General features: G+C 60.1%; 2 protein-coding genes across 9 annotated transcripts; one reads left to right on the top strand and one right to left on the bottom strand.

Annotated features, from left to right (window-relative positions):
* Nucleotides 1-233: 233 nt before the first annotated feature.
* Nucleotides 234-16,668, top strand: POMT1 (protein O-mannosyltransferase 1). 6 transcript variants are annotated; one of them, XM_035015578.1, is made up of 20 exons: nt 234-312; nt 1,217-1,368; nt 2,439-2,545; nt 2,903-2,953; nt 3,515-3,661; nt 4,192-4,303; nt 4,881-4,946; nt 5,034-5,127; nt 5,361-5,516; nt 7,073-7,203; nt 7,568-7,663; nt 8,512-8,604; nt 10,322-10,418; nt 12,233-12,325; nt 12,630-12,750; nt 13,090-13,187; nt 13,892-14,005; nt 14,362-14,488; nt 15,236-15,413; nt 15,887-16,668. In XM_035015578.1, the coding sequence occupies exons 2-20, from the start codon at nt 1,247-1,249 to the stop codon at nt 16,059-16,061; spliced, it is 2,178 nt and encodes a 725-aa protein (XP_034871469.1). In that variant the 5' UTR covers nt 234-312; nt 1,217-1,246; the 3' UTR covers nt 16,062-16,668. The 6 variants fall into 6 exon arrangements, with proteins under 6 accessions (XP_034871469.1, XP_034871470.1, XP_034871467.1 ...); XM_035015579.1 differs by lacking the exon at nt 234-312 and adding an exon at nt 319-459 and having other exon boundaries at nt 15,364-15,413; XM_035015576.1 differs by lacking the exon at nt 234-312 and adding an exon at nt 319-459.
* Nucleotides 16,664-22,427, bottom strand: UCK1 (uridine-cytidine kinase 1). Of its 3 annotated transcripts, none has more exons than XM_035015584.1 (7): nt 22,213-22,422; nt 21,596-21,755; nt 20,697-20,793; nt 20,340-20,482; nt 20,166-20,260; nt 18,369-18,417; nt 16,664-17,879 (listed from the first exon to the last, which is right to left on the bottom strand). In XM_035015584.1, the coding sequence occupies exons 1-7, from the start codon at nt 22,291-22,293 to the stop codon at nt 17,701-17,703; spliced, it is 804 nt and encodes a 267-aa protein (XP_034871475.1). In that variant the 5' UTR covers nt 22,294-22,422; the 3' UTR covers nt 16,664-17,700. The 3 variants fall into 3 exon arrangements, with proteins under 3 accessions (XP_034871475.1, XP_034871474.1, XP_034871476.1); XM_035015583.1 differs by having other exon boundaries at nt 22,186-22,420; XM_035015585.1 differs by lacking the exon at nt 20,166-20,260 and having other exon boundaries at nt 22,186-22,427.
* Nucleotides 22,428-23,212: the final 785 nt, after the last annotated feature.

The raw sequence follows: 23,212 nt of genomic DNA, 5'->3' as shown, positions 1-23,212 counted from the left end.
GCACGTGCGCACCCGCGGGCTCCGGGCAGACACCCGCACGCGAGGTGCTCGCCGGACCGCACTGAGACGCCCATGGTTAAGGCCCGACGGTCTTGTTTTTTTAAAAAAAGACACCGGAGCGTTCAGTGGGCACGAGGTTCCCGGAATACTAAAGCCGTTAACGACGTTACTATAGAGAAGGGTCCCCGCGCGGCCCCGGCCCCGGACCCGGAGAGCCCTTACGGCGCACGCGCGGTGCTCTGGCCCAGGGCGCACGCGCGCCGCTCCCGCAAAGGGCTCCGCAGGCACGGCGAGTCGAGCGTCGAGTAGGAGGTGCGTGGGCGGCGCCGAGTGCCGAGCGGTCTCGCCCCCGCGCGCGACGAGAACCCCTAACGGTCGCCGCCCCCCGCACCCCCGCCGGCAGATCCGAGGCAGGGCCGGACGCGGGGAGCACCTCTGCGGGAACTCGACGAACCGAGAGTACGTTTGGGGCGCCAGGGACGAGCGCCCAGATGAGACCCCGGGGAGTCTGCGCGGGTCGCGCGTGCGCGGCTTGCGGACGAGCTGGGGCGGGGGCGTCGGCGTCAGGCCCGACGGGGGGCGGGGCCGAGGGCAGGTGCGCCCGGGGAGAGAGGGGAGCCTGGCAGGTGCAGCCTTGGGAGAGGAGGGGGCGCAGGCTGAGGGAGAAAGGGAATGCCTGGAAGAGGAGTGGGGGCCTCCCGGGGCCGATGAGGTCTCCGCCGAGAAGAGGCCCGCCAAAGGCCAGATGCAGCTTGTTTGGTGCGAGAAAGGGCGCTTAGCGTAGACGCAGCCTTAAGACAAGTGGAGCTCGAGGGAAGATGATGCCTCGGGGAGGAAGCGGGGGCGCCTGGGTACAGATGCACCCTCAGGGTGAGAAAGGGGGCGCTTAGGGGATGGGGAGCCTTCTGAGACCCAGAAGGGCGAGGTTGGCGAGGTCCGCGCTCTTCCCTAATGAGCAGCTCCTCTCCGGGAAGTGCTCAGCTGGTGTTCCTCGAGTGACTTGTTGAGTGAGTGAATATTCAGTCCTGAGGCCCCCGAATTCTCACCTTAGTTGACTCCTGGTGTCCTCCTGACTTTCTCTCAACGACCTGTCCCTAACGCACGGTTCTTCGTGGTGCACCTGAGAGCCAGGGGGGTTGCAGTGCTTTTCCTCGTATCTGTGAGCCTTCAGGGTTGCTGCTTATTTATTGATGCCACCTCTTCCCTTCTTCTCCAGGGCATCCTCAAGGACCTGCTGCTCTACAAGATGTTGGGATTTTTGAAGCGCCCTGTGGTGGTGACAGCTGACATCAATTTGAATGTTGTGGTTCTGACTGCAGTGGGCTTACTGAGCCGCCTGTGGCAGCTTGCCTATCCAAGGGCTGTGGTGTAAGCCAGACAACCCCACTCAGGGCGAATCGGAAAGAATTGTAATTTGTTCATGTGTTGGTGACAGAAGGTGCCCTTCTGAACAGCAGAAGTGAGAGAGTGGAACTCGGTGATGGGTGTTTTGGGCAGAGGAGAGGCCAGTTTGTCCCCCAGGACAGCACATGCTGAGTCCACCTATCACATCTTGCCCTGTAGTTCTCTAGCAGGTGAAATCTGGCCCCTGAAACAGGTAGCAGCTGTAGGTAACCATTTAAAATCAAGGGTGGAGGGTGGAGGATTGATGGATTTGGAAGTGAGTCGCCATTGGCCTTTGAGTGCGTTCTTCATTCTAAGGAGAGATGACTGCTGGTGGTATTACAGGGCCGTTCACTATCTGGTTAATACGTGTGTTCAAAAACGAACAAAAAAGCTTTTCACTGTGGAACACATTAAACGTACACAAAAGGAGGGAGAATAGTTTAACAACCCCCTCCCCAACCAATGTATTCATCACTCAGCTTCAGTGGATTTTTTGGGGGGCAAGTCATAATAAGCAGCATGTTTAAGTAATTTGGTGTATTTCTGAAAGATGAAAACTCTTAAAAACAAAAACTGATTTAACGTTAGCATGCCTAAGAAATTGACAGCAGTATTGACAGGATCCTTGAATGTCCCTGATTGTCTGAAAACATTTGTTGCCGTTGGTTTCTGCACATCTCCCTGTTAGCCCTGCACCTGGTTACCAGGTGTGATTCTGACTCTTAGTCACAGACGTAGCCCCAGGTCTCTGAGGCCTCTCAGTAGGTGCCTGCTAGCACGTCCCTAAATGAAACTGGGGAGGGTAAATAGAGTCTGTGTTGGGCAAACATCCTGAGTGTGTGGCTGTTCTTGGTGAGTTTTCCCTCCTGTCCTTGTGGATGGATGATGCTGTGCACCTGTCTTAACATTTGGGGATGTAGTACAGTTGTGGCAGAAGCCCTGACCAAGGCTGAGCACTCTCTCACCTTGTTTGGAAACAGGTTAACGTTTACCCTGATAACCTGTGTTTGGTGAAGATTTCTAGTTGAATATCATGCGGGTTTGCTTTTCAGTTTCGATGAAGTGTATTACGGGCAGTACATCTCTTTCTACATGAAGCGGATCTTCTTTCTGGACGGCAGTGGGCCACCATTTGGCCACATGCTGCTGGCCTTAGGAGGTAGGATTCATGAGTAAGAGAAGTAACCCTTTAAAACTTATAAGTGAGGGGTGTCCGACTGGCTCAGTCGGTGGAGCACGACTCTTGATCTCGGGGTTGTGAGCTCAAGCCCCACGTTGGGTGTAAAGATTACTTAAAAATAAATTAATAAATAAAGCTTATTTGCAACACCTAAATAAATAAGTAAATAAATAAAATTGTGGCAATTTATTTAAAAGATAATAAAATTCGTAGGTGAAATATCTTGAGGGCAGAAACCATGTCTGATTATCATTGGTTCCCTATTGCTGCCACCGTTTGGCACTCTCCCCAACTCTTGGCTGGGCGGGATAGTTACTGACTCGTCTTCTGTTTCAGGTTATTTAGGAGGATTCGATGGTAACTTTTTGTGGAACAGAATTGGAGCAGGTAAAAGGTCATTTTCACGTCCCTTGTGACATTGCACATGTTAGGATGGAGAGGGATCGGCTTTCATAGGGATTAACAACATGGTTTATTAATTTGCCCAGGGCATGATAAATTCGGCACAAGTGGAAGGCTTTTGAAAGGTCTGGTAGACATCTTAGCGCTTAATCATAGTCCTTGTTTTGTCCTTGGTTTTCGGTACACATAGCACAGCCTGTACTTGGCGTCTGATCGCAGTTATCTTTTGTACATGTAAGTTTTGTCTGTTGGTTCAAATGTTTTTGGGAAAAGATGAGGTAGATTTATAAATAAGTAAAGCACTAACTACTTTCAGGATCATTAGGCATTGTTTCTGCGCTTGATGAGAGCTACGCTTTGACTGCGCACGGCCAGTGTCACAGCTTTTATCTGCAGCGTATGCACTCCATTCCTGACATGGTCCCTAGTTTTGCAAACTTGCATTTTAGGGTCTGTGAACACGACACTGTGTTTGAAAACACACCTGCAGTGCAGGAAGATGGTGCGTGCACCGTGTGCTCAGCTCTGCTGTGGTCGCTTTTCCAGAATACAGCAGCAACGTGCCCGTGTGGTCTTTGCGCCTGCTGCCGGCCCTCACCGGGGCCCTTCTGGTGCCCATGGCCTACCAGATCCTGCTGGAGCTCGGCTTTTCTCATTGCACCGCCACGGGGGCCGCTCTGCTGATGCTTATCGGTGAGACCCAGGCCTCCACCTGCTTCGGTGTCGCGCAGGGAAGAACCCAGCGCGGGCCTTGGATATGTCCCAGTGTGCGGCCCAGGAGAGCTCGTGGGTTTCGTAGATGTGCCCCCTGCAGGGTCCCCTACTCCCAGGATGGAAGGAAGTGTGCCCACTTTGTCCAGATTTAACTCTGGGAGTCAGTCGCCCTCCTCCCAGGGTGTGGGGTGGCGGGACCATGTGGTCAGACTTGTGCAGCTGAATACATCCACGTACAGGAGTTGGTATTCCTTCTGCCAATGAGAAAGATAGAGACTCAGAAAGGTTCGGTGACTTGCCCAGGGTCACACAGGTCTTGCTAGGCGTGATTCACACCTAAGAACTCACCTTCGCCGTTCTGGAGCCCGTCCCCTTCCAGCCACCCAATCGTGAACCTCCTGTGGCCACGTTCTGTGGCATTTAGAGGGTGTCCTTTCTGTGGGTGCTCCCATCTCCTTACGTTTGCCCCTGCTCCCTGGCAGCTGACTTACATGTCCTCTTTCTAACAGAGAATGCTCTCATCACTCAGTCAAGGCTCATGCTTTTGGAGTCAGTGTTAATATTTTTTAATCTGTTGGCTGTGCTGTCCTACCTGAAGTTCTCCAACTCCCAAAAACAGAGGTATGCAGAAGGGGACACGTCCTTCCTAGTTAATGAGAAAGAAGAGTCTGGGTGGTTTGTTGACCTGAGAAGGTCTGATGCCTTTTCATTTGGGGAAGCTGCTTGTGGACTGTCTTTCATCATTTAGACTGGCCCTTGGCTCCTGACTTCACAAATACATTCTCATTTTCAAATAATTTAAAAAATTTTTTTTAAAGATGATTTATTTGAGAGAGGGCAGAGTGAGCAAGAGAGTGCATGAGCAGGGGGAGGGGCAGAGGCAGAGGCTCCCCACGGATCAGGGAGCCTGATGCGGGACTCAATCCCAGGACCCTGGGATCATGACCTGAGCTGAAGGCAGACACTTCACCGACTGAGCCAGCCAGGAGCCCCTCATTTTTATATAATTTAAACTAACTGGGAAAATGTTCTGGCCAAAAAGAAAAAAATTCTGCTGGGACTGAGATTTGGCAGACGGTTCATTTTTCTCATCGTGAAGCTTGGGACGGCCAGCCGACCCCAGAGGTCTGAGGAGTGCCCCTTCTTGGGCGATGTTCCGTGAACCGTGCCCAGCTTTGCTCTTCTGCTTTGACCCCAGGCCCTTCTCTCTGAGCTGGTGGTTTTGGCTGACGCTGACGGGAGTGGCCTGTTCCTGTGCGGTGGGGTGAGTCTGGTCCACGGGTCTCAGACAGCCTTGGCATCCTCCTCGTTCTGTGCCTCGTTGTAACGATTTCTCTTCGGGTCTTTTCAGTGTCAAATATGTAGGTGTTTGCACGTACCTGCTGGTGCTCGCAGTCGCCGGCGTCCATGCCTGGCACCTGATTGGAGACCGGACTCTGTCACACGTAGGTGCCGCCGTGGAGCGGGGCGAGCGGCCGTCCCCAGGGTGGGCGGAGGTCGGTGTTACACGAGTGTCTGGGGAGAAAGGCTTCTCCAGAAGACGGGCCTTCGTGAGTGGGCCTCCCGCCAGTGGCCGTGGGGAGCCCAGAGCTCCACTGGCCACTTCCTCGGGGCCTGCCTGTTTGGAGCAGGTGCACCTCCCCGAGCGGCAGGACGTGACCTGTCCATCTTGCGGCAGGTCCGTGTGCTCTGTCACCTGCTTGCCCGAGTGGCAGCACTGCTGGTTGTTCCGGCCCTCGTGTACTTGCTGTTCTTCTACGTCCACTTGATTCTGGTCTACCGCTCTGGGCCCCACGATCAGATCATGTCCAGTGCTTTCCAAGCCAGCCTGGAGGTAAGGAGGGGTGCCACGGCCGCCTCAGAGAGGAGATAGACTAGACTCAGCGTTTTCTTTTCTTTTTAAGATTTTATTTATTTATTTGAGAGAGAGAGCACAAGCAGGGGGAGTGGCAGAGGGAGGGGGAGAAGGAGGCTCCCCACTGAGCAAGGAGCCTGATGCAGGACTCCATCCCAGGACCCTGAGATCATGACCTGAGCCGAAGGCAGAGGCTTAACCAACTGAGCCACCCAGGCGCCCCTAGACTCAGAGTTTTCTTATGTAGACACTGTCAAGTGTTAGGGGGAAAACCAGATCAAGACATAAAGAATCTGCTTTAGTATTTCTAAAGAAATTCTGCGTGTGCGGATGGTGTGGAAATAGACGAAGGGGTCAGCTCTTCAGTGTGACCTGCCTGAGGACATGGTGAAGTCCTACAGACTCGGGAGAGGTGCACACGCATCACAGGACAAGCTCTAGTCTGGCATGCATTCCTACTGACTTTGCAGAGAATGTAAAACGTACTGATTGTGGTGGTGAGGACAGGAGAGTCAGAGGGGACCCGTTCTTGAGTGCTGGCTCTGCTCACAGCTAGGCATACGTGTTTGGGCAAGTTTCTTAGCTCATCCAAGTGCTAGTCTTCTCACCTTTTTTTTTTTTTTTAAGATTTATTTATTTGAGGGGCGCCTGGGTGGCTCAGCAGTTAAGCGTCTGCCTTCGGCTCGGGTCATGATCCCAGGGTCCTGGGATCGAGCCCCGCATCGGGCTCCCTGCTCCGCGGGAAGCCTGCTTCTCCCTCTCCCACTCCCCCTGCTTGTGTTCCTGCTCTCGCTGTGTCTCTCTCTGTCAAATAAATAAAGTCTTAAAAAAAAAAAAAAAGATTTATTTATTAGAGAGAGAGAACACGAGCAGGGACAAAGGGAGAGGGAGAAGCTCCAGCAGACTTCTCACTGAGTGCAGAGCCCATCTTGAGGCTCGATCCCAGGACTCTGAGATCATGACCTGAGCCGAAACCCGAGTCGGACACTTAACCCACTGAGCCACCCCGGTGCCCCATTCTTTTTTCTTTAAAGGTTTATTTATTTAAAGATTTTTTATTTATTTATTTGAGACAGAGAATGAGATAGAGCATGAGAGGGTCAGAGGGAGAAGCAGACTCCCTGCCGAGCAGGGAGCCCGATGTGGGACTCGATCCAGGGACTCCAGGATCATGACCTGAGCTGAAGGCAGTCGCTTAACCAACTGAGCCACCCAGGCGCCCTAAAGGTTTATTTATTTATTTGAGAGAGTCTCACCTTTCAGATGGACAGGGTTGCCTTTCTCAGAAGATGTGTGTGGCAGCTAAGTGAGGGGGTGTGTGGAAGGACAGGAGAGTGCCTGGCCCCGGAGGCAGCATCGAGTTCCCTGTGTTAGGATTATATGACATAACCCGTGAGGAGTAGGTCCCATGTTCTCATAGCCAGTTCTGTGACATGATAATGACCGCCACCACCCCGAATACACACACACACCCCATGGAGGTGTGGCTGTCGAGAGGCTCTGTTTCTCATGTGCCACCTTTTGCTTTTTCTTAGGGAGGGCTAGCTCGGATCACGCAGGGCCAGCCCCTGGAGGTGGCCTACGGCTCACAGGTCACTCTGAAGAATGTCTTTGGCAAACCCGTGCCCTGCTGGCTTCATTCCCACCAGAGCACCTACCCCATGATGTAAGGAAAGCGACCATGTAAATCGAAGGTCATAACATGTTCGGTTTTTTCACATTTTTGCTGTCACCAGCTTTCGCTGTAAATGAAATTTCTGAGAAAGCCGTGGAGCTCTCAGATTCTGATTATCAACGGATCTTGTCATTTCTGTGTATGAAACAGAGGGTCTTGGGGAGCAGAGGGCCCGGGCTCTCCCATGTCTGCTGCATCACTTGCACGCTGGGCACGTCCTCCAGCCCCTCTGAGACCCACACTTGCACCTTGTTTTCACCCGGACACCTTGCCGGGTGGTGTTCGCAGGAACCTCGAGAGAACGGCTGATTGCGGCCCCTGGCCAACGCGTTGTTGTGTTGGTTCCTTCATGCAGATATGAGAACGGCCGCGGCAGCTCACACCAGCAGCAGGTGACCTGTTACCCCTTCAAAGACGTCAACAACTGGTGGATCGTGAAGGATCCCGGGAGGTGTGTGCGGGTCCTGGGACTCCAGCGTGGGGCTGGCCTCGTGGCCCCCTCTCCGTGGACGCGTCCTCCCTTGGGGCTTCAAGAGCAGCTCCGTGCTGATGAGCCCGCGGGCAGGGCGTTGGACGCTTCCTCAGGGAACTGCCCACCCCGTGTCTCCCCCGGGTGCTCCACAAACTCTTCTCTACCAGCGCTCCCTGCACCCCCCGAGGGAGTCCCTTGCTCAGGCCTCACCGACGGAGGACTCCCTTGTCCGCCTCCCCCGTCTGGTCTGGCAGCCGTCTGTGGCCTCCACCTGCAAAGGAGGTCTCGAGCCATCCTGGCCTCCATCTCTACCCCCTGCCGCCTCCCCCAACGCTCTCCTCCCACTCCGGTTTCCGCAGCTCTGCGTGTCTTTTAAAATGTCCCTCATGGCAGGTCACAGTCGTGCTGAAACCCTAGCTTCCGTTGCCCCTCCAGTGCCATCCAGTGCCACCCAGACCCCTGGCGGTGGCCTGCAGCTCCCGGCCTCCTTCCCGCCCCGCGGCTGGCCGGCCGCTCACAGCACCCACCCTGTGCTGTCACCAGGCTGGACCGATCCTACCCAGCTGGCTCCTTCTTAAAACCCGAATGTCAGCTCCTGTGGGAGGCTGCCTTGGCCGCTGTCCTCCCGTCCCGGGCGTGTCGGCTTCCCTGTACCCGTCGTGTCACAACCGCGGGCAGCGGCTGGGTTTGGCACTTGTGTGGCCGCGTAAGGCGGCAGCCCGGGTCTGGCTGCTCCCCCACGCTCGCCACCACCCTGGGGGCCCTCGGTGCGCATGCGTGGACCCGGGAGGCCCCGTGTCCAGCCGGCTGGCTCTCTGTCTCCGCAGGCATCAGCTGGTGGTGAGTAACCCCCCGAGGCCCGTGCGGCACGGGGACGTGGTGCAGCTGGTGCACGGCATGACCACCCGCTTCCTCAACACGTGAGTGCCCGCCCTTGGCCCTCTCCGCTCCTCTTGGGAGCCCGGGCCCTCTGCTCCCCAAGACCCTCTGTTTCATACACAGAGATGACAAGATCCCTTGAGTGTCCACCGGGGGTTCTCTGTCCCGAGCAAAGCCCGCCCACTGTCCCCACGGCTGGCTCTGGCTCCCTCGGGGTGGACCCGCACCGCGCTGTAGCCTGCGCTCGGTGTTGGGAGGGGCCCCCCAGTGACGGCAGTGCAGGGAGGGGCGGGAGGGAAACGGAGCCTTCGCGGGGTAGCCCACAACCCCGGGGCCGCCCCGGACAGTAGCCGCAGCGGGAGGTCGTGGCGGGGGAGCTTTGAAAGACAAGTTAGGGAGGGCTTCCCACACAGAATGAAGTGTGGGCTCTTCCATAGAGTTAAATGGCTTAAAGTGCGTGTGAATTCAAGAAGGATTGAAATCCCGGCTACGTAGGGTCCGGAAGGGTCCGTGTGTGTCGGTGCTTGGCCCTTGTCTGACTTGACCTGAGCAGTCTCTGCAAACTGATGTGCCCGGCCTCCTCTCTTCCGACCTCCACCCAGCTTCTTGGGTCATCTCGTGGCTCCTCATGCCTCCCAAATTGTGCCTCGAGTCCCCACTTCCCCCCCCAAAAGCCACACTGCAGGCTCCTGGGCTCTGGCCTGCTTCTCCCTGCAAAGAGCCGTTTGCTCAGCCACCACCCTGGCTGCTTCTCTTTCTTCCTTCCGCTCCTGCCATGACCCAGGCCGGGCCTGATCCCTGTGCTGGCAGGGCTGGTGCCCCGACCTCCTGCCTTCCTGCCCTCCACGCCCCCACAGCAGCGCCCTGTGAGCGCGCACCATCTACGGGCTGGTCTCGCTTCTTGGCCAGAAGCCCTCCAGCGACTCCCACTGTGTGGCCGTCACACTCAGAATAACGTCTCCACTTCCCCAGTCCCTTGGGATCCTGCCCCTGGTGACCCCTGGGGAGCTTCACTGCGGTCCCCCTGGCCTCCCTGCTGTCCCCAGACAACCAAGTGCAGCGTCCTTAGGGCCTTTACACCTGCTCCGTCTGCCTGGAATGTTGTTGGACTCACATCCCGCCGTGGCCCACTCACTGTAGTCACGTGTCAGCTTAAATGTCACCTCCTCAAAGCCTTTCCCGGGCACTCCCTGCTGTCTTGGTTTTATTGGTAGCGCCCCACAGCCTGGCACTCTTGTCCGTGCACGTGAAGGCCTGCCTTCTCTGGGGTGAGGACTGTCTCCAGCTCCCCTGGAGTGCCCGGCACAAAGTAGGATAAAGTGTGACAGCCACGCGAAGGAGGGAGGTGGGTGTTTCTGGACGTTTGAGGTCGCCGTCCCCGAGGGCACCTTGTCCCCCGACAGCATTCCTAGTCCCACCATTTCCAAGGCCCGGGGTGCGTCGTCCTGCTCCTGGGACAGCGAGCACCTCCCTGAGACCAGCTTTGCCGTCCGTGGCGGAGTGGCGATGCCCACACGGCGTGGAGTGCCGGCCGTCAGACCCCACATCACGTGACTTTTCCCCAGAGGTGTGATCCCTGGGGAGCGGCTGCCGTTGAGTGTCTCGTTTATCCGCACGCCCTCAGCTGGCACCGCCTCGGGGCCCGGGTGCTCCTTGCAGGCTGCGCCAGCTTTGTTTCTGAGAGTGGTTTTCTTCGCTTCACGGCGTAGTGATCGGCAGGGTGAGGAGCTCCCTCCACAGGACTGTTTGGTTTTCCAGGCACGACGTGGCTGCGCCCCTGAGCCCCCACTCGCAGGAGGTCTCCTGCTACGTCGACTACAACATCTCCATGCCCTCCCAGAACCTCTGGAGACTGGTGAGTCCCCCGCGGGAACCCCTCAGTGGCCACCAGGAATGCGTCCTTTCTGACGCGGGACATTCAAAACCGCCCTTTAGAATAACTGTGACTCAGATGTAAAAATCAGTGATTTTTAGTCCTAAAAGAAGCCCCAGATGTTTTCGCGGGGGACGGAGACTTCCTCTGCGGGAGGGACGAGCTTGCGGAGCAGTTGGTCGGTGCTCCGTGCTGCCGTGTGGCTCTCGGGGCTGCCAGGTGAAGCTTTCCTCAGACTTGGCGACCTCTGCAGCCTCGAGACCAGGCCAGGGAATGCACAGGGCCGGGCACGGCCACCCTCCCTCCGCCACAGGAGCCTCCGTCCTTGAGCCTCGCCTGGCGTGAGCGAACACCCTGGTCACAGGGCTTCCCTGGGGACGGCTGCAGCTCTGGCCGGGGTGGCGGTTCCTTGCAGGGGTCCTCTCCTGAGGCAGCCGGGCCTCTGAGCATCGGGGGGCACATGCTGCGCCCCGCCCCCCAAGTCCCTCTCCGGGGCTGCACACGGCGTACGGGGAAAGGTGGCAGGAAGAGAGAGTTGTGTTCTGGGCCCTTGCGCCGCTGTGAGTTGAAGGACGTGTGCAAATACAGCTTCAGTCTGCTGTGCACACTAGCGCCCTGGCTGGGGTCTCTCCGGGCTGCCCCGTAGCACCAATCTCCCCCCCCGCCCCCATTCTGGTCTCACGGGCGTGACTGGCACGGCATGCTTGGTGCAGTGCCACCAGCAGGCCCTCCCCGCAGAGCCAAGGGCTGCAAGGCTGCCTTCGTGCGTGTGCGCACGTGTGCGTGTATGTGTGTGTGCGTGTGCGTGCATATGTGTGCGTGCATGCGTGCGCACGTGTGTGCGTGCATATGCGTGCGTGTGCACGTGCGTGCGTGTGTGCACACGTGTGCGTGTATATGTGCGCGCGTGTGCACGCGTGCATGTGCTGTGTGTGCACGCGTGTGTGCGTGCATGCGTGTGCACGTGTGTGCATGTGCGTGCATATGTGTGCGTGTGTGTGTGCTGTGTGCGCGTGTGCACACGTGCAGCAGCGACCCCCCCACTGCCACCGCCGCCGCCGCCTCCGCCTCGGTGCTCACGCACGTGTCCGTTCTGCTTCTCCCCCCTCTCCTCGCTGTTGCCGCGGGGTGGGCGTGCTCTCCACCCAGGCCCCGTCCCCGGGAGCTCTCCCAGTGGAACTCCTCCCGAGGCTGTCCTTCTGCCACCCTGCTGACGGCTTGCCGGTCCTCGTCCTGCTCTGTCCCTGCCGGCGGCATCTTCACCCCCACACGCGCACATTTCCAGGGACTGCAGCTCACGGAGCAAGGAGGGAGGATGGCTGACGCAGGCTGTGCCTGTCGGCCCAGCCTCCCCCCTGCTCCCACGGAGCCCTTGGGTCTCCTGGCTCCCGCCAACAGCCACACGCCCTCACGGGTCATCGTGGGGCTGCGATAAGATAAGACAAGGCCAAGTGCGCTCACGATGTTCGTGTTTCCATTATCCACCATCAGCCGGGCCACCCAGGACACCTCCCAGGGACCTTCTGTAACCCTCACCTGGACCATCTCTGCATTTGCCAGAGAGAGAAGGCCAAGCGCGGAGGCCTCTCGACTCTGAAGGAGGGTGGTGTGCTCCCCTGCCCAGCCAGCAGCTTGCTGCGTGGGTGTCGGGAACAAGGTCAGGGGCGCTAGCCTGTTAGCTCCCGGAGCTCGGTCCCTGGTCTCAGACAGTGTCGTTGTTTGGTGACCGGTCCTCACTTGACATGTCAGGAAATTGGGGAAAGAACGAGATCATCGATAGGACCTGCTTTTAACAGGACATCGTAAACCGAGAATCCGACACGGAGGTTTGGAAGACCATCTTGTCAGAGATTCGCCTGGTGCACGTGAACACCTCCGCGGTTCTGAAGGTAAAGGGGCGCCGTGTTTGGCTCGCCCATCCTGGCTGGGGGCTCACGACATCGGTTTACTGGACCCTCCGGGCTCAGCGGGTTCTTCGCGGGCAGGACATCCGGTGAAAGCCTTTGCTGTGTTTCCCTCACACGGAAGGGCGAGGGCTCCAGCTTCTCAGACTGGATCCTGAGAGGCGGGCCCGTGGAGGACCGGCTGCCGCCCTTGTCGGCTGCGGACAGAGGGACCGGGTGGCGGGGCCGGTGGGGGTGAGCCGGGGCCCCGGGCCTCCGCATCACGCCCCGTCTCCCCCGGTTTCGCTAGCTGAGCGGGGCCCACCTCCCGGACTGGGGGTTCCGCCAGCTGGAGGTCGTTGGGGAGAAGCTGTCCCGCGGCTACCACGAGAGCATGGTGTGGAACGTGGAGGAGCACCGATACGGCAAGAGTGAGTCAGGCCCTTGGCTTCCGTTGCTGCCGCTTTCACGAGCCACAGGCTCTTGCTTCACGCGGGGACTGGACGCGCCGTCCACGCACTCTGCTGAGCCGAGCCCTAGACGAGCCAGCTGTGCTCTGAGGTTCGGCCCAAAGGCGGTGCAAGCTGAGCTTTCTGAGTGGAAAGATCTGGATTTGACCGGGGCTAATCGCGGCTGGTGGGGAAAGCCAGATGGAGCGCGACACAGTGGGTTGTTTGAAAAGCGGGACGTGGGCGTTTCTCCAAGCTGACAGCTTCTGTGGTGAGCCCCCTGACCTGCGCGTGTTCCCTTGGGTCCGTGTGTCCGGTCAGGCCAGGAGCAGAAGGAGAGGGAGCTCGAGCTGCACTCACCCGCGCAGATGGACGTCAGCAGAAACCTGAGCTTCATGGCCAGGTTCTTGGAGCTGCAGGTGACCGGCGGGGGCGGCATGGCTCTGCCTGGGGGTGCCGGCTCCCCACCAGACAGCAGTTCCCTTCCCGTCGTCGGCTTTAACTGGGACCTGGCTGAGCAGGGGACGCTCCTCTCTGTCTGCTCTGCGTGGCCGACGCCACACGGTCAGCCCCGGGCCTGTGGCTTTGCGGGCAGGAGTGGTCAGGACACGTTGGCACTGGTATTTGGTGTTATTTATTGATTCTCCAAAGGGCACAGTAAGCTGATGAGACTGTCACACGGCCATCAGAAAACAGCCGTGAGGTCCCAGCTGTGTAACTAGACTCGGGGCCCGAAAGCAGGAGACGGCGGGTGCCCATGCGGCTTGGACGGCGGCAAGGGGAAAGGCGGCAAGGAAGCGGTGTCGACTTGCCGCGTGGCCAGAATATGCTTGGGGCCCCCCAGGTCAGGTCAGGGTGCGCCAAGGTCAACGTGATGGAGCCCCAGAGAGGTCAGAACAGGAAGCTCGGGGTCCCGAACCTCAAAGCGCCCTTAGCACCAAGTTCAATCCCTTCCCCCTGCAGACAGGGGCACGGGGGCCCTGGGACCCTGGGGTGGGGTCCCTGTCCCCGCCTGTGCTGCATGGTCCAGATGAACGTGAAGGGGACACCCCAGCCCCTCAGGCCCCTGAGCGAGGACGGTATCTGGCTGTGTGCTCGACTCCAGCCTCTGGCCTTCTTGCAGTGGAGGATGCTGACGGTGAGGAGTGACGACTCAGAGCACAAGTACAGCTCCTCGCCGCTGGACTGGATCACCCTGGACACCAGCATCGCCTACTGGCTGCACCCCAGGACCAGTGTAAGCAGGCGCTCGTGTGGGCGGCAGGCGGAGCGCTTGCTCGAGGCTTCTCTGGCGTGAAGAGCAGCCGCCACCTCCTACCCAGCCCTAGCTTGGGCCGGGCCCTTCCTGATGAGATTGGGCAGCACGGGGCCAGTACGCGCGCGTCAGATGTGAGGGGAGAGGTTCGTCCTCAGTGGGTGGCTGTCGTTAAAGCGAGAACGTCGGCCTCTCCGGGTTGCGTTTCCGTTTGTAGAACCAAGGACCCTACTCAGCCCTTTTCCCAGAGCAGTGGGTGGGCTGGGTTCCAGCCCGTTTGGGCTGCAGGCTGGCGGGCACGCGGCCGGTGGCTGACGGGGTCCCCTGTGCCCTCACAGGCTCAGATCCACCTGCTTGGGAACGTCGTGATCTGGGCTTCGGCCAGCCTCGCCACGCTGGTCTACGCTCTCCTCTTCTTGTGGTACTTGCTTAGACGTCGAAGGAGTATCCGTGACCTCCCTGAAGGTTAGTGCAGCTTCTGACAAGGGCTTGTGGTGCTCCCGGCAACAGCCTGGCCTCACCAGGAACCTGTGCCTTAAGGCGACCTCCTTGTTTCTGTTGGGAGCGAGCTTAAATCTATTTTTTGTCTCCCTAGAGACGAGGTCTTGCCGTTGAGTTCCCACATTGGGTTAGACGCTTGTCCAGGGAAATGCAGGCACCAGGCAGGCAAAGCCCTCACCCCAGGACGTGAGCACGGGGTGGCTGGGTGGCACAGAGTGGCCAGCAGGCACCCAGTTACTCCGGTGCTGCTGTTTGCAGAACAGAAACCACAGCGGACCACCTTGAAACAGACGAATAAAGACCCAGGGCAGGGCGGGGCCCCGAAGGCCTCAGCAGTGTGGCACCCTCCCACTCTTCCTGCTGACGCTGCCCCTGTGGGCAGGGCGGGGGCCCAGTACAGTCCTCGGAGCTCGGGCTCCCAGGAGGCCGGCCCACTTGCTGCTGATCCCGGAGGAGGAGCCGGGGGCCCCCGGGGGGCGCTGGTATGGCTCAGAGGGTCGGGATGGTGAGGACCCTGCAGGAGGCTACAGGAGGTTCTCACGAGGTCGTTCTTTCTCCAGAGATCACGGCAAGGGTCGGGCAGTGGGGGAAGGGGAGAGCGTGTGTTCCTTAAAGATGAAGAAAGCAGCTCGTGGGACTGGGGGAGAGCCTTACAAGTGAGGCCCGGGTCAGCAGCGCTGGCTCAGGGCGGCCTCCCCCCCCCCCCCCCAGATTCCTGGCTGCGCTGGGTGCTGGCCGGGGCTCTGTGCGCCGGCGGCTGGGCGGTGAACTATCTCCCCTTCTTCCTGATGGAGAAGACGCTCTTCCTCTACCACTACCTTCCCGCGCTCACCTTCCAGATCCTCCTGCTCCCCGTGGTCCTGCAGCACATCAGCGACCACCTGTGCAGGTACAGGGCCTCCGCAGCCACGCCTCCCGGGGCTCCAGGTCTGGGGGTGTCGTGAGGACTTGGGTGTGCCGTGGGAGGGGTTAACAGGCGCCCCAGGAGGGAGGTGTGGCTGGCCGGGGAGGCCGGGAGAAGTGTGGGTGTGGGAGACGGGGAAGGACGCTTCTGGCTCCAGAACAGCCAGTGGTGTGGGCCGGGTCGCGTGGTGTGCAGTGGAGATGAACCAGAGCGAGTTCTGGAAGCGGGACCAGAGGGTGTGGACCTGGTATTTTGGGAGGAGCCGCACAGCCTCTCAGAAGAGCTGTGGTCCCATCTTGCTGGGTGTGGGGATGCTGCCCTGGTGCCAGTGTAGATGGGAGAGTCTGGAAGATGCACGAGGGGTCCCGTTCGGCGCCTGGGCAGGGTGTGAGGGGGCCATGTGCTCATGACGGCAAGGAAGAGCCTCGTCCCCCATGCCTGTGCTCCGGTCCCCGCAGGTCCCCGCTTCTGAGGAGCCTCTTCAGCGGCCTGGTCGTGGCCTGGTACTCCTGCGCCTGTCACGTGTTCAACACGCTGCGCCCGCTCACCTACGGGGACAGGTCACTCTCGCCCAGCGAACTCAAGGGCCTTCGCTGGAAAGACAGCTGGGACATTTTGATCCGAAAATACTAGCAGGACACACACCGTGAACGTTTGGGCCGGGGTCAGGGCAGGAAGCGCGGTTATCTCGAACCGAGTTTGTCTTTGACAGAGTAGCCTGAAGCTTGGCCGCCTGGCCAGGCTGCTGGGCTTTTTCTTCAGACAGTCGCTGATAAGCAGTTTGTTTTGAGCCAAGTTTGTGTTTTCCAGGCAATAGAGAACATGCCCTGAGTGTCCCCCGGCGCCCGAGGGCCCCCGAACTAGGACATGCTGAGTGGCTAGGGCAGGCCTCGCAATGGGGCAAGAGCAGGAGGGGAGCAGGCAGTGATGGGGTGAGTTAGGGACGAAGCAGCCAAGGCCCTGGTCCCCTCTCCCGAGCGCCCGCTGACCTGGGGAGCCACGTCCCTGGTGAGGCCTCGAGGAACCGGCCTGCATCACTTCAGCGCCAAACAAGCTACCAAATGACAGGCCCTTGATTCTCGTCACCGCAGTGAAGACCCCGGCACCCCTCGCCGCTGCTGACGCGGTGGGGGCAGACGAGCCAGCAGCCCCAGCAGGTTGAGACTCGTGTCACCCACACGTAACCCCGTCCCGAATCTGCCCTCTGTGTACAATTAAAACAGGGACACGTTGGCACTGGTATTTGGTGTTATTTATTGATTCTCCAAAGGGCACAGTAAGCTGATGAGACTGTCACACGGCCATCAGAAAGCAGCCGCGGCTACGCGCTCGTGAGGTCCCAGCTGTGTAACTAGACTCGGGGCCCGAAAGCAGGAGACGGCGGGTGCCCATGCGGCTTGGACGGCGGCAAGGGGAAAGCGTCCTTTCGACACAAACAGGGTCTCGTGGGAGGGAAGACAAAACGAGGACGACACCGGTCGCAGGCATCGTGCGTGCAGCCGGGGATGCTGGGTGTGTGCAAGGAGACCGGCTGGCGTCGGGCGCTGTGCCCTGTCCACACGGCGCCCAGGACCCAGGGTACAGGGCGCGCGCCAGCCTGCCTTCCGCCCCAGCCGCGGAGCCGGGCTTGGCCTGGGCGGGCAGGTGCTGCCCTGTGTTTGCTGCTGGTTGAGGAAAGGCTCGTTGCGGGGGCTCCTTCCCTGGCGCACAGCCCAGGAGGAAGGAAAGCTCTCTGTGGCTCCGTACGCGCGGGTGTGCTGTGCTGGATCGCACCCACCGGCGGGGCACGGAACTCGCTTCCTGGGTCACCACTCACGTGGGAGAATGACAGAACGTTCGCACGTGTAACACACAGAAAGGGGACGTACTCTCCTCAAACCTCTGTTTCAGTCGCATGTGTGTGGGAACTGGGTCGTCCTGGAAGAGTCGCTCTCGCTGTGGGTTCCTGTCAAGCACATGCTGGGACGGCCACCACACCCAGGCCGCGTGCTCCGCGTTCCCAAGAGACGTGACTGGCTCACCACACGTTCTGGGGCATTTCTCAGTAACTCAGACTTTTAACCCTCTAACGTGACGAGGCAGGTACAAACGTCGGGAGGGCGTGCCAACAGCCAGTTGAGTGTAACAGGTGCCGTGATCCCCATCCCATCCCGTCCGTACAGCGCCCAGAGGAAGCAGCGGTGGCGTTCATGGGGGCGGGTGGGCATCTCTGGGCCCGACCCTGAACACAGTCTGTCGGGGGTCCTGCCCAGGAGGCTGAGCACCCCGCTCCTCAGTGGGGTCTGCTGCTGGACTCCAAGTGCGACCGCTTGCCAGAGGTCAGCACCCCGGGATGGTCTCCCGGCTCAGGAAATGTCCTCTTGTAGCTCCGCCCATTGGACCCTCGGTGCCATTTGCAGAGGTCGCCGCTCAGGATGTCCTGGATGTGCTGCACGATCAGGTTGATGGCCACTGTGGCAAAGACAGCATGCACTCAGCCCGTCGGGTTCCCCCCGGACGCCTCGAGGCCAGGCTCCATCTGCTGCCGGCTCCCTGGGCCACCCTGTCCCGCAGCGGCCCGGGGCCGGAACGCAGGCCCTCCCGCCGAGGCTTCGCCGGGCCCCGGCAGACAGAATACCGTGGGTCAGGGAGGGCGCACGGTAAAACGGCCCAGCCTGGTCCGCGGCCCTTTCCGTTCACCAAGAACCCGGGGAAGACACTTTCTGCTAACGAGCGAGTCCCTGTCAACGTAAGTCTCCTTCTCCAGCCTCACTGACCCGTAACTGACAAACAGGAGGGGTCCATTTAAGCTGTCCAACGTGTTAAACATTTTAAAAATATTCTTTGGACCTTGCCATGAGCGGACGCGGACGGCAAACCCTCATCACTCAGCGTAACCGCCAGGACAGGGCCCCGGGAGGCGGACTGAGGAGTCGGGGCAGCGACAGGCCCAGTTCTTACCCATGTTGTCGACCCCTCGAGGGATTATCACGTCCGCATACTTCTTGGTCTGCAAGGCAAAAAGCAGGATCTCAGATGATCTGCCCCCACCCTTCCCCCGGGACTTCTGGTTGTTGGACACAAGACTCCACGGCAGGACAGCAGCCCTGGGGGTGGCAGGGACTGGTGTGGTGGCAGACGGGGGGCCAGGACTCAAGTGTTAGGCAGGTGCGAGAGGCAGGAGGAGAAGCTGAGGCAGCCAGAAGACAAGTGTTTCTCCCCCGGCGTCTCTGAAATGCGCCTGCGCTTTCCTGGGAAGGCCGCTGTGGGAACAGTTCTCTGTGCTAACACTTCACTGAGCCAAGTGACCTGCGGCATCCGTCGTCACATGTGACCCTCTTCCCCCGAACTAGGACCCTTTCTGCGGGAAGCCCGGAGCAGGGAGCAGGCCGGGTCGCGGCATACTCCCCGGACGGCGTGTGCAAAGCCCTCTGCACCTCCTGCCCCCGCGCGGCGGCGCTGCCAGGTAAGGGCAGGGATAGAGACACCAGGAGGAACAGGGCCGCCGAGGGGGGACCCCAGCCAGATGTTGCTGAGGGGGACACGGCTCAATCAGGCCAAGCAGGAGGAGAGGAAAAGGAAGCGGTCTGAGCTGAGGGACAGACCCGCGGACCAGTCCGTGTGGCGGGCGTGTGGACATGGGCCAGATCCTGGGGCAGCTGTGTCTGCATGCAGTGGGGACCCACGGAAGCCACGAGCACAAGATGGCCAGGCTGGCTTCATGGGGGGTGCTCGCCGGTGGGGTGCAGAGAGGGGTCGGCAAGGGGCAGGAGAGTTGAGGAAGGTCATACTTCAGGGACCAGGGAGGAACACGGTCACCCTGGCCGGACTCGGTGTGTGGCTGCACGTAAAGGGATCGGGAAGTTCAAGGACAGTGCTGGGACGCAGGCTCCACACAGGGTCACCCGGTGGGACTGGGTGTCCCGAGTTTTATCGTAAACCACCTGCTCTGCCAGATGTCTTTCTTTCCATGAATAACAGAGAGAGTACAATTATCAATTTACTTTTCTCATCGCTTTCCAGACACTTCGGAGAACATGAATGTAAAATAAAAAATGTTCTCTTCCAACTGCAGCAGATCGCACTCACGTGTCTACTCAACAGAAGCGGGGATCCTGGCTCCATTTCCTTTGTGCTGTATTTTACTTTTAAGAAGCAACATGTTAAGTTTCCCTTTCAAACCACCTGTAAGTCCTATCCTGTAAGAGCTGGAAAGTAGAGGGCAAGACACACGGCCGCAGACCCCCAAGTCCCAGCCAAGGACAGCCTGGAGGAACAGATGGTGTGGGGGGTCAGCAAGCGCCTGTGCCGCGCCTGCGTGAGTCGGGGTGTGGGCCAGGGACGGACACGAGCCCCTGCCCCTGTGCAGCTCCCTATTCCGAGGGCGGCAAGCAAGGCACAGCGAGTTCAGCCAGCCAAAGGCACCCTGGAGAATGGAAAGCAGGCGGGCCAGGAGCAGAGGGTCCTCGGGGTGACCCTGGGCGGGCCACGCAGGTGCCGTGGGGAAAGGCCTGAAGCAGGGAGGAGGGGAGCTGCGTGGACGTGGGGGCCGAGGGGCTTTTCCAGGCAGAGGAAGGGATATGCACAGACAATGCTTTTAGAGCAGACAACGAGTCCCTGCGAGGGGGTATGATAAGCTAACTTCTCTGTTCAGAAATCAGACCCCACTGCTCCACGATTTGGCTCTCACAGGACAGGGTGCCAAGGGTTCTCTTGAAAAGGGAGAAAAGGAGGTCCCCAAGTAAGCAGAAGGGGTACCGGCAGGCAGAACTCCTCGAAGGCTGGTTTGACGAAGGTGGTGTACTGGGTCAGGATCTGCTCCAGGTCCCTCCCGCGGTGCACGTCCCGGAGAACTGAGGCGGGAGGAGCAAGGCGGTCAGGACTCGCGGCCGCCCTCGGCCAAGGGCAGAGGGAGGCCTGAGTCCACCTTACCTCTTCTTGACAGCCTGACGTCGGAGTCCGTGTCCACAAAGAGGCGCAGGTGGAACATGTCCCGGACCTCCTGGCTATAGAACACCAGGATGCCCTCGAACAGGACCACGTCTGCAGGGTAGACTACCGTGGTCTCTGCTAACCTGGGAGGCGAGACCAGGAGACGGACCCCGCTGGAGCTACGGGATCTGGGGGCCTGGAGCACAGTTGGCTCCACAGGTGTGGACCGTGTGGAGGGGGACAGATCACAGCAGGGGACAGGGGTGTGCCCAGACACCAACAGGGCCAGGCTGCTGCAGGGCACATGCTAGCTGGCCCCCCGCACACGGTCCCTCTCCCAGGAACCACCTTGCTCACCTTGAATGGGTCACAAAATCATAGGTTGGGACCTCGACAGTTCTGCCCTCCACGATGTTTTTTAGAGTCCTGTGCATCAAATCGTTATCAAAAGCATCTGCAGGAATGGAACGGAACAGAAGGCAAGACTATCCAGGTGTCCTCGTGCTGGGGATGGGAGTGAACTTCCTTTGCCTTGGGGGCGGGCAGCCACAGCCCCGCCCAGGAACATGTGGACTAGGGGCCGCCCCTACAGTTTACAGTTGCAGACTGCTGTCCCACACAGAAGTTTGGCCCCAGGGATCTCCTGATCGGCCAGCACTGGGACACAGGTGGGTTAGGCATCTGCTTCTATTTCTGGGAAATACCCACCGACTCATGCTCCTCAGGCCTTCTTCCCACGTGTCCCCTCCTTCCCACGTGGGAGCCAGCCACAGGGTGGAGCCTTCTAGCAGTGCCAGGCAAGGGCAGGCTGGCTCTTTCCCCTCATCTGTCTATCCCATTTGCACCTGCCCCCCGATCAGACCAGACCAGACACGGCCCTCTTGTGTACCCACTGCTTCCCCTGCTAGCCTCCCAAGGACTTTGCCCCAGGGCAGGCGGGGACCCCAAACAGCAGGAAGGTGGGGGGATTTCTCCATGAGCACAGTCCTGGCAGAGCAGTGGTCCCCAAGGCTCCTCCGCAGCAAAGACTTCCTGACTGGCTCCCAACGGAGGGAGCCAGCAGCTCCTGCAGGGCCGCTCAGGGCGCAGAGAAGGAGGCAAAGTGCTTTCTGACGTAATCACACAGCCCGCTCCAGCTCAGGCTACCTCAGAAATTTCACTGATCCACTGGGGTCTCTCTGCATCGCCCGCCAACCCTGGAGCCAGTCCCCTTGTCTGTCCTCCTCCCCCACCCCCCTCAGGGTCTTCAGCTGCACCTGGGTGGTCGAAATTGTACTGTCCCTTCAGTGCCTTGGCCTTCTGTTCTGGGGTCAGGACCTTGTAGAACCTGTCCTGACTCAGGATGACCAGCTTGCGCTGCCGGTGGTCCACTTCGTTCTGGCCCAGCAGCTCCATGATCTTCTCACACACAGTGGACTGGGAATACACAAACAGGATTCCCGCCTGGACGTGCGCCTCCTGCCACGGAGCTGGCCTCTGGAGACACTGGCCCGCCAGCCCCCAGGGGCCGCCGAGCAGACCAGCGACAGGTGAGGCTGGCCTCCGGGGAGCGCCGCGGGGCACCGGGAGGGGCAGCACGCACCGGGGGCCCGGAGGAACGAGGCCAGCGGGGAGGCCGGGCAGAGCCCGAGGGCAAGCGCCCCTCGCCCTGCCTGCACCCCGGCCCCGCCCCGGCCCCCCACGGCCGCAGCCCCTCGCCCCTCCGCGTCCGCCCTGCAGGGGACGCCTCGGCAGCCGGGAGCCCAGGCTGTCGTCCCCGGCTGGAGGCCGGATCGGTCCGCCCCGTGTCCCAGGGGGCCGGGGTCGAGGTGGCACGCAGGCCCCGGCGGGCTGCCCAGCCCCTTACCTTCCCGCTCGCGGTGCCGCCGCTCACCCCGATCAGGAAGGGCCGCTGGTGAGGACGGTCCGCCTCCGGCGCGGCGCCCTCGCAGTCGCCGCCTCCAGCCGAAGCCATCCCAGGCGCTGCCGGCGGGCATCGGGCTCCGAGCTCCCAGCTCCCAGCTCCCGCCGCCTCCCCGAACCAGCCGGCCCTCCCACCGCCGCGCAAAGGTCGGAGACGCCCCCCGGGGTCCCATTTCCGGCAGGCGCGCGGCGTGGCGGGGGAGGGGCGATGGGAGCGCGCGAGGCGCGGCGGGAGTTGTAGTCCTAGGCGACGGAGGGCGCTGCGCCTGCGTGGGGCGGGGCGGCTCACCTGCGGCTGGGTTGCCCACAGCCCGGGGTGCTGCGGGTTTGCTGCAAAGGACGAAAGCCGCTCAGTGGCGCAGCTGGCTGCAGGAGTCCCCAGACGCCGGGCGGCCTCCCCAGCAGAGGCGGTGACCGCGAAAGTTCCCTCCGTCCGCGCCTCCAGTGCCTGGGGGCGTCGGGGATGATCCCACCCGGAGACTGCGGGGCTGGGGGAGGGGGGCAAGGGTAGCGCCAGGGCCGGCAAGTCAGCCCCCCGCAGCCGGTGCTCCACGGGGGCCATCGGAGTTTCCTAACGTTGCCCTGATCGTGCCGCTGGTCCCCCTACCCCCGCCTTCAGAGGTTCCCCACTGCCCTGCAGCAAGTGTCGCCTCCTCAACCTTCCCAGCACGTGGTGGTGACAGTGATGACTTTCGACTCCAGCATTAGGCAGGCTGTGAGCCAAGGAAGCCGAGACGGAGTCGGCTGGGTACCCCTGAACCCCCGGTGCCTGGCACAGAGAAGGCAAATGCTGATCGATTCTAATTGTGTATTTCCCCCACGGCATCAGGACTATCTCTGTGGATGGAGCTCCTAATGCACTGTGAGCCCCACATGAATATTTGATGAGGTATGAAGCCCGAGAGACTACAGTAACACGCAGACAGCAGGCAAAGTCGCTGTTTATGTAACTTCAGAAGCACTAACCCATC

This window comes from Mirounga leonina, unplaced genomic scaffold, assembly GCF_011800145.1.
Source record: "Mirounga leonina isolate KUSES-001 unplaced genomic scaffold, KU_Mleo_1.0 Mir_170, whole genome shotgun sequence".
NCBI classification, from domain to species: domain Eukaryota; kingdom Metazoa; phylum Chordata; class Mammalia; order Carnivora; family Phocidae; genus Mirounga; species Mirounga leonina.
The sequence above is the reverse complement of the archived record's forward strand: the minus strand, read 5'-3'. Positions and strand labels throughout refer to the sequence as shown.

What these genes read in the sequence shown, in the direction of transcription:
- POMT1 (XM_035015578.1), top strand. Translation starts at nt 1,247, where the DNA reads ATGTTGGGATTTTTGAAGCGCCCTGTGGTGGTGACAGCTGACATCAAT. An exon ending in CAGAGCACCTACCCCATGAT is followed by an intron (nt 7,204 to 7,567) that starts GTAAGGAAAGCG and finishes TCCTTCATGCAG; the next exon opens with ATATGAGAACGGCCGCGGCA. An exon ending in ACACCTCCGCGGTTCTGAAG is followed by an intron (nt 12,326 to 12,629) that starts GTAAAGGGGCGC and finishes CGGTTTCGCTAG; the next exon opens with CTGAGCGGGGCCCACCTCCC.
- UCK1 (XM_035015583.1), bottom strand. Translation starts at nt 22,293, where the DNA reads ATGGCTTCGGCTGGAGGCGGCGACTGCGAGGGCGCCGCGCCGGAGGCG. An exon ending in GCGGCACCGCGAGCGGGAAG is followed by an intron (nt 21,756 to 22,185) that starts GTAAGGGGCTGG and finishes GTGTATTCCCAG; the next exon opens with TCCACTGTGTGTGAGAAGAT. An exon ending in TCGAGGAGTTCTGCCTGCCG is followed by an intron (nt 18,418 to 20,165) that starts GTACCCCTTCTG and finishes TTTGCCTTGCAG; the next exon opens with ACCAAGAAGTATGCGGACGT.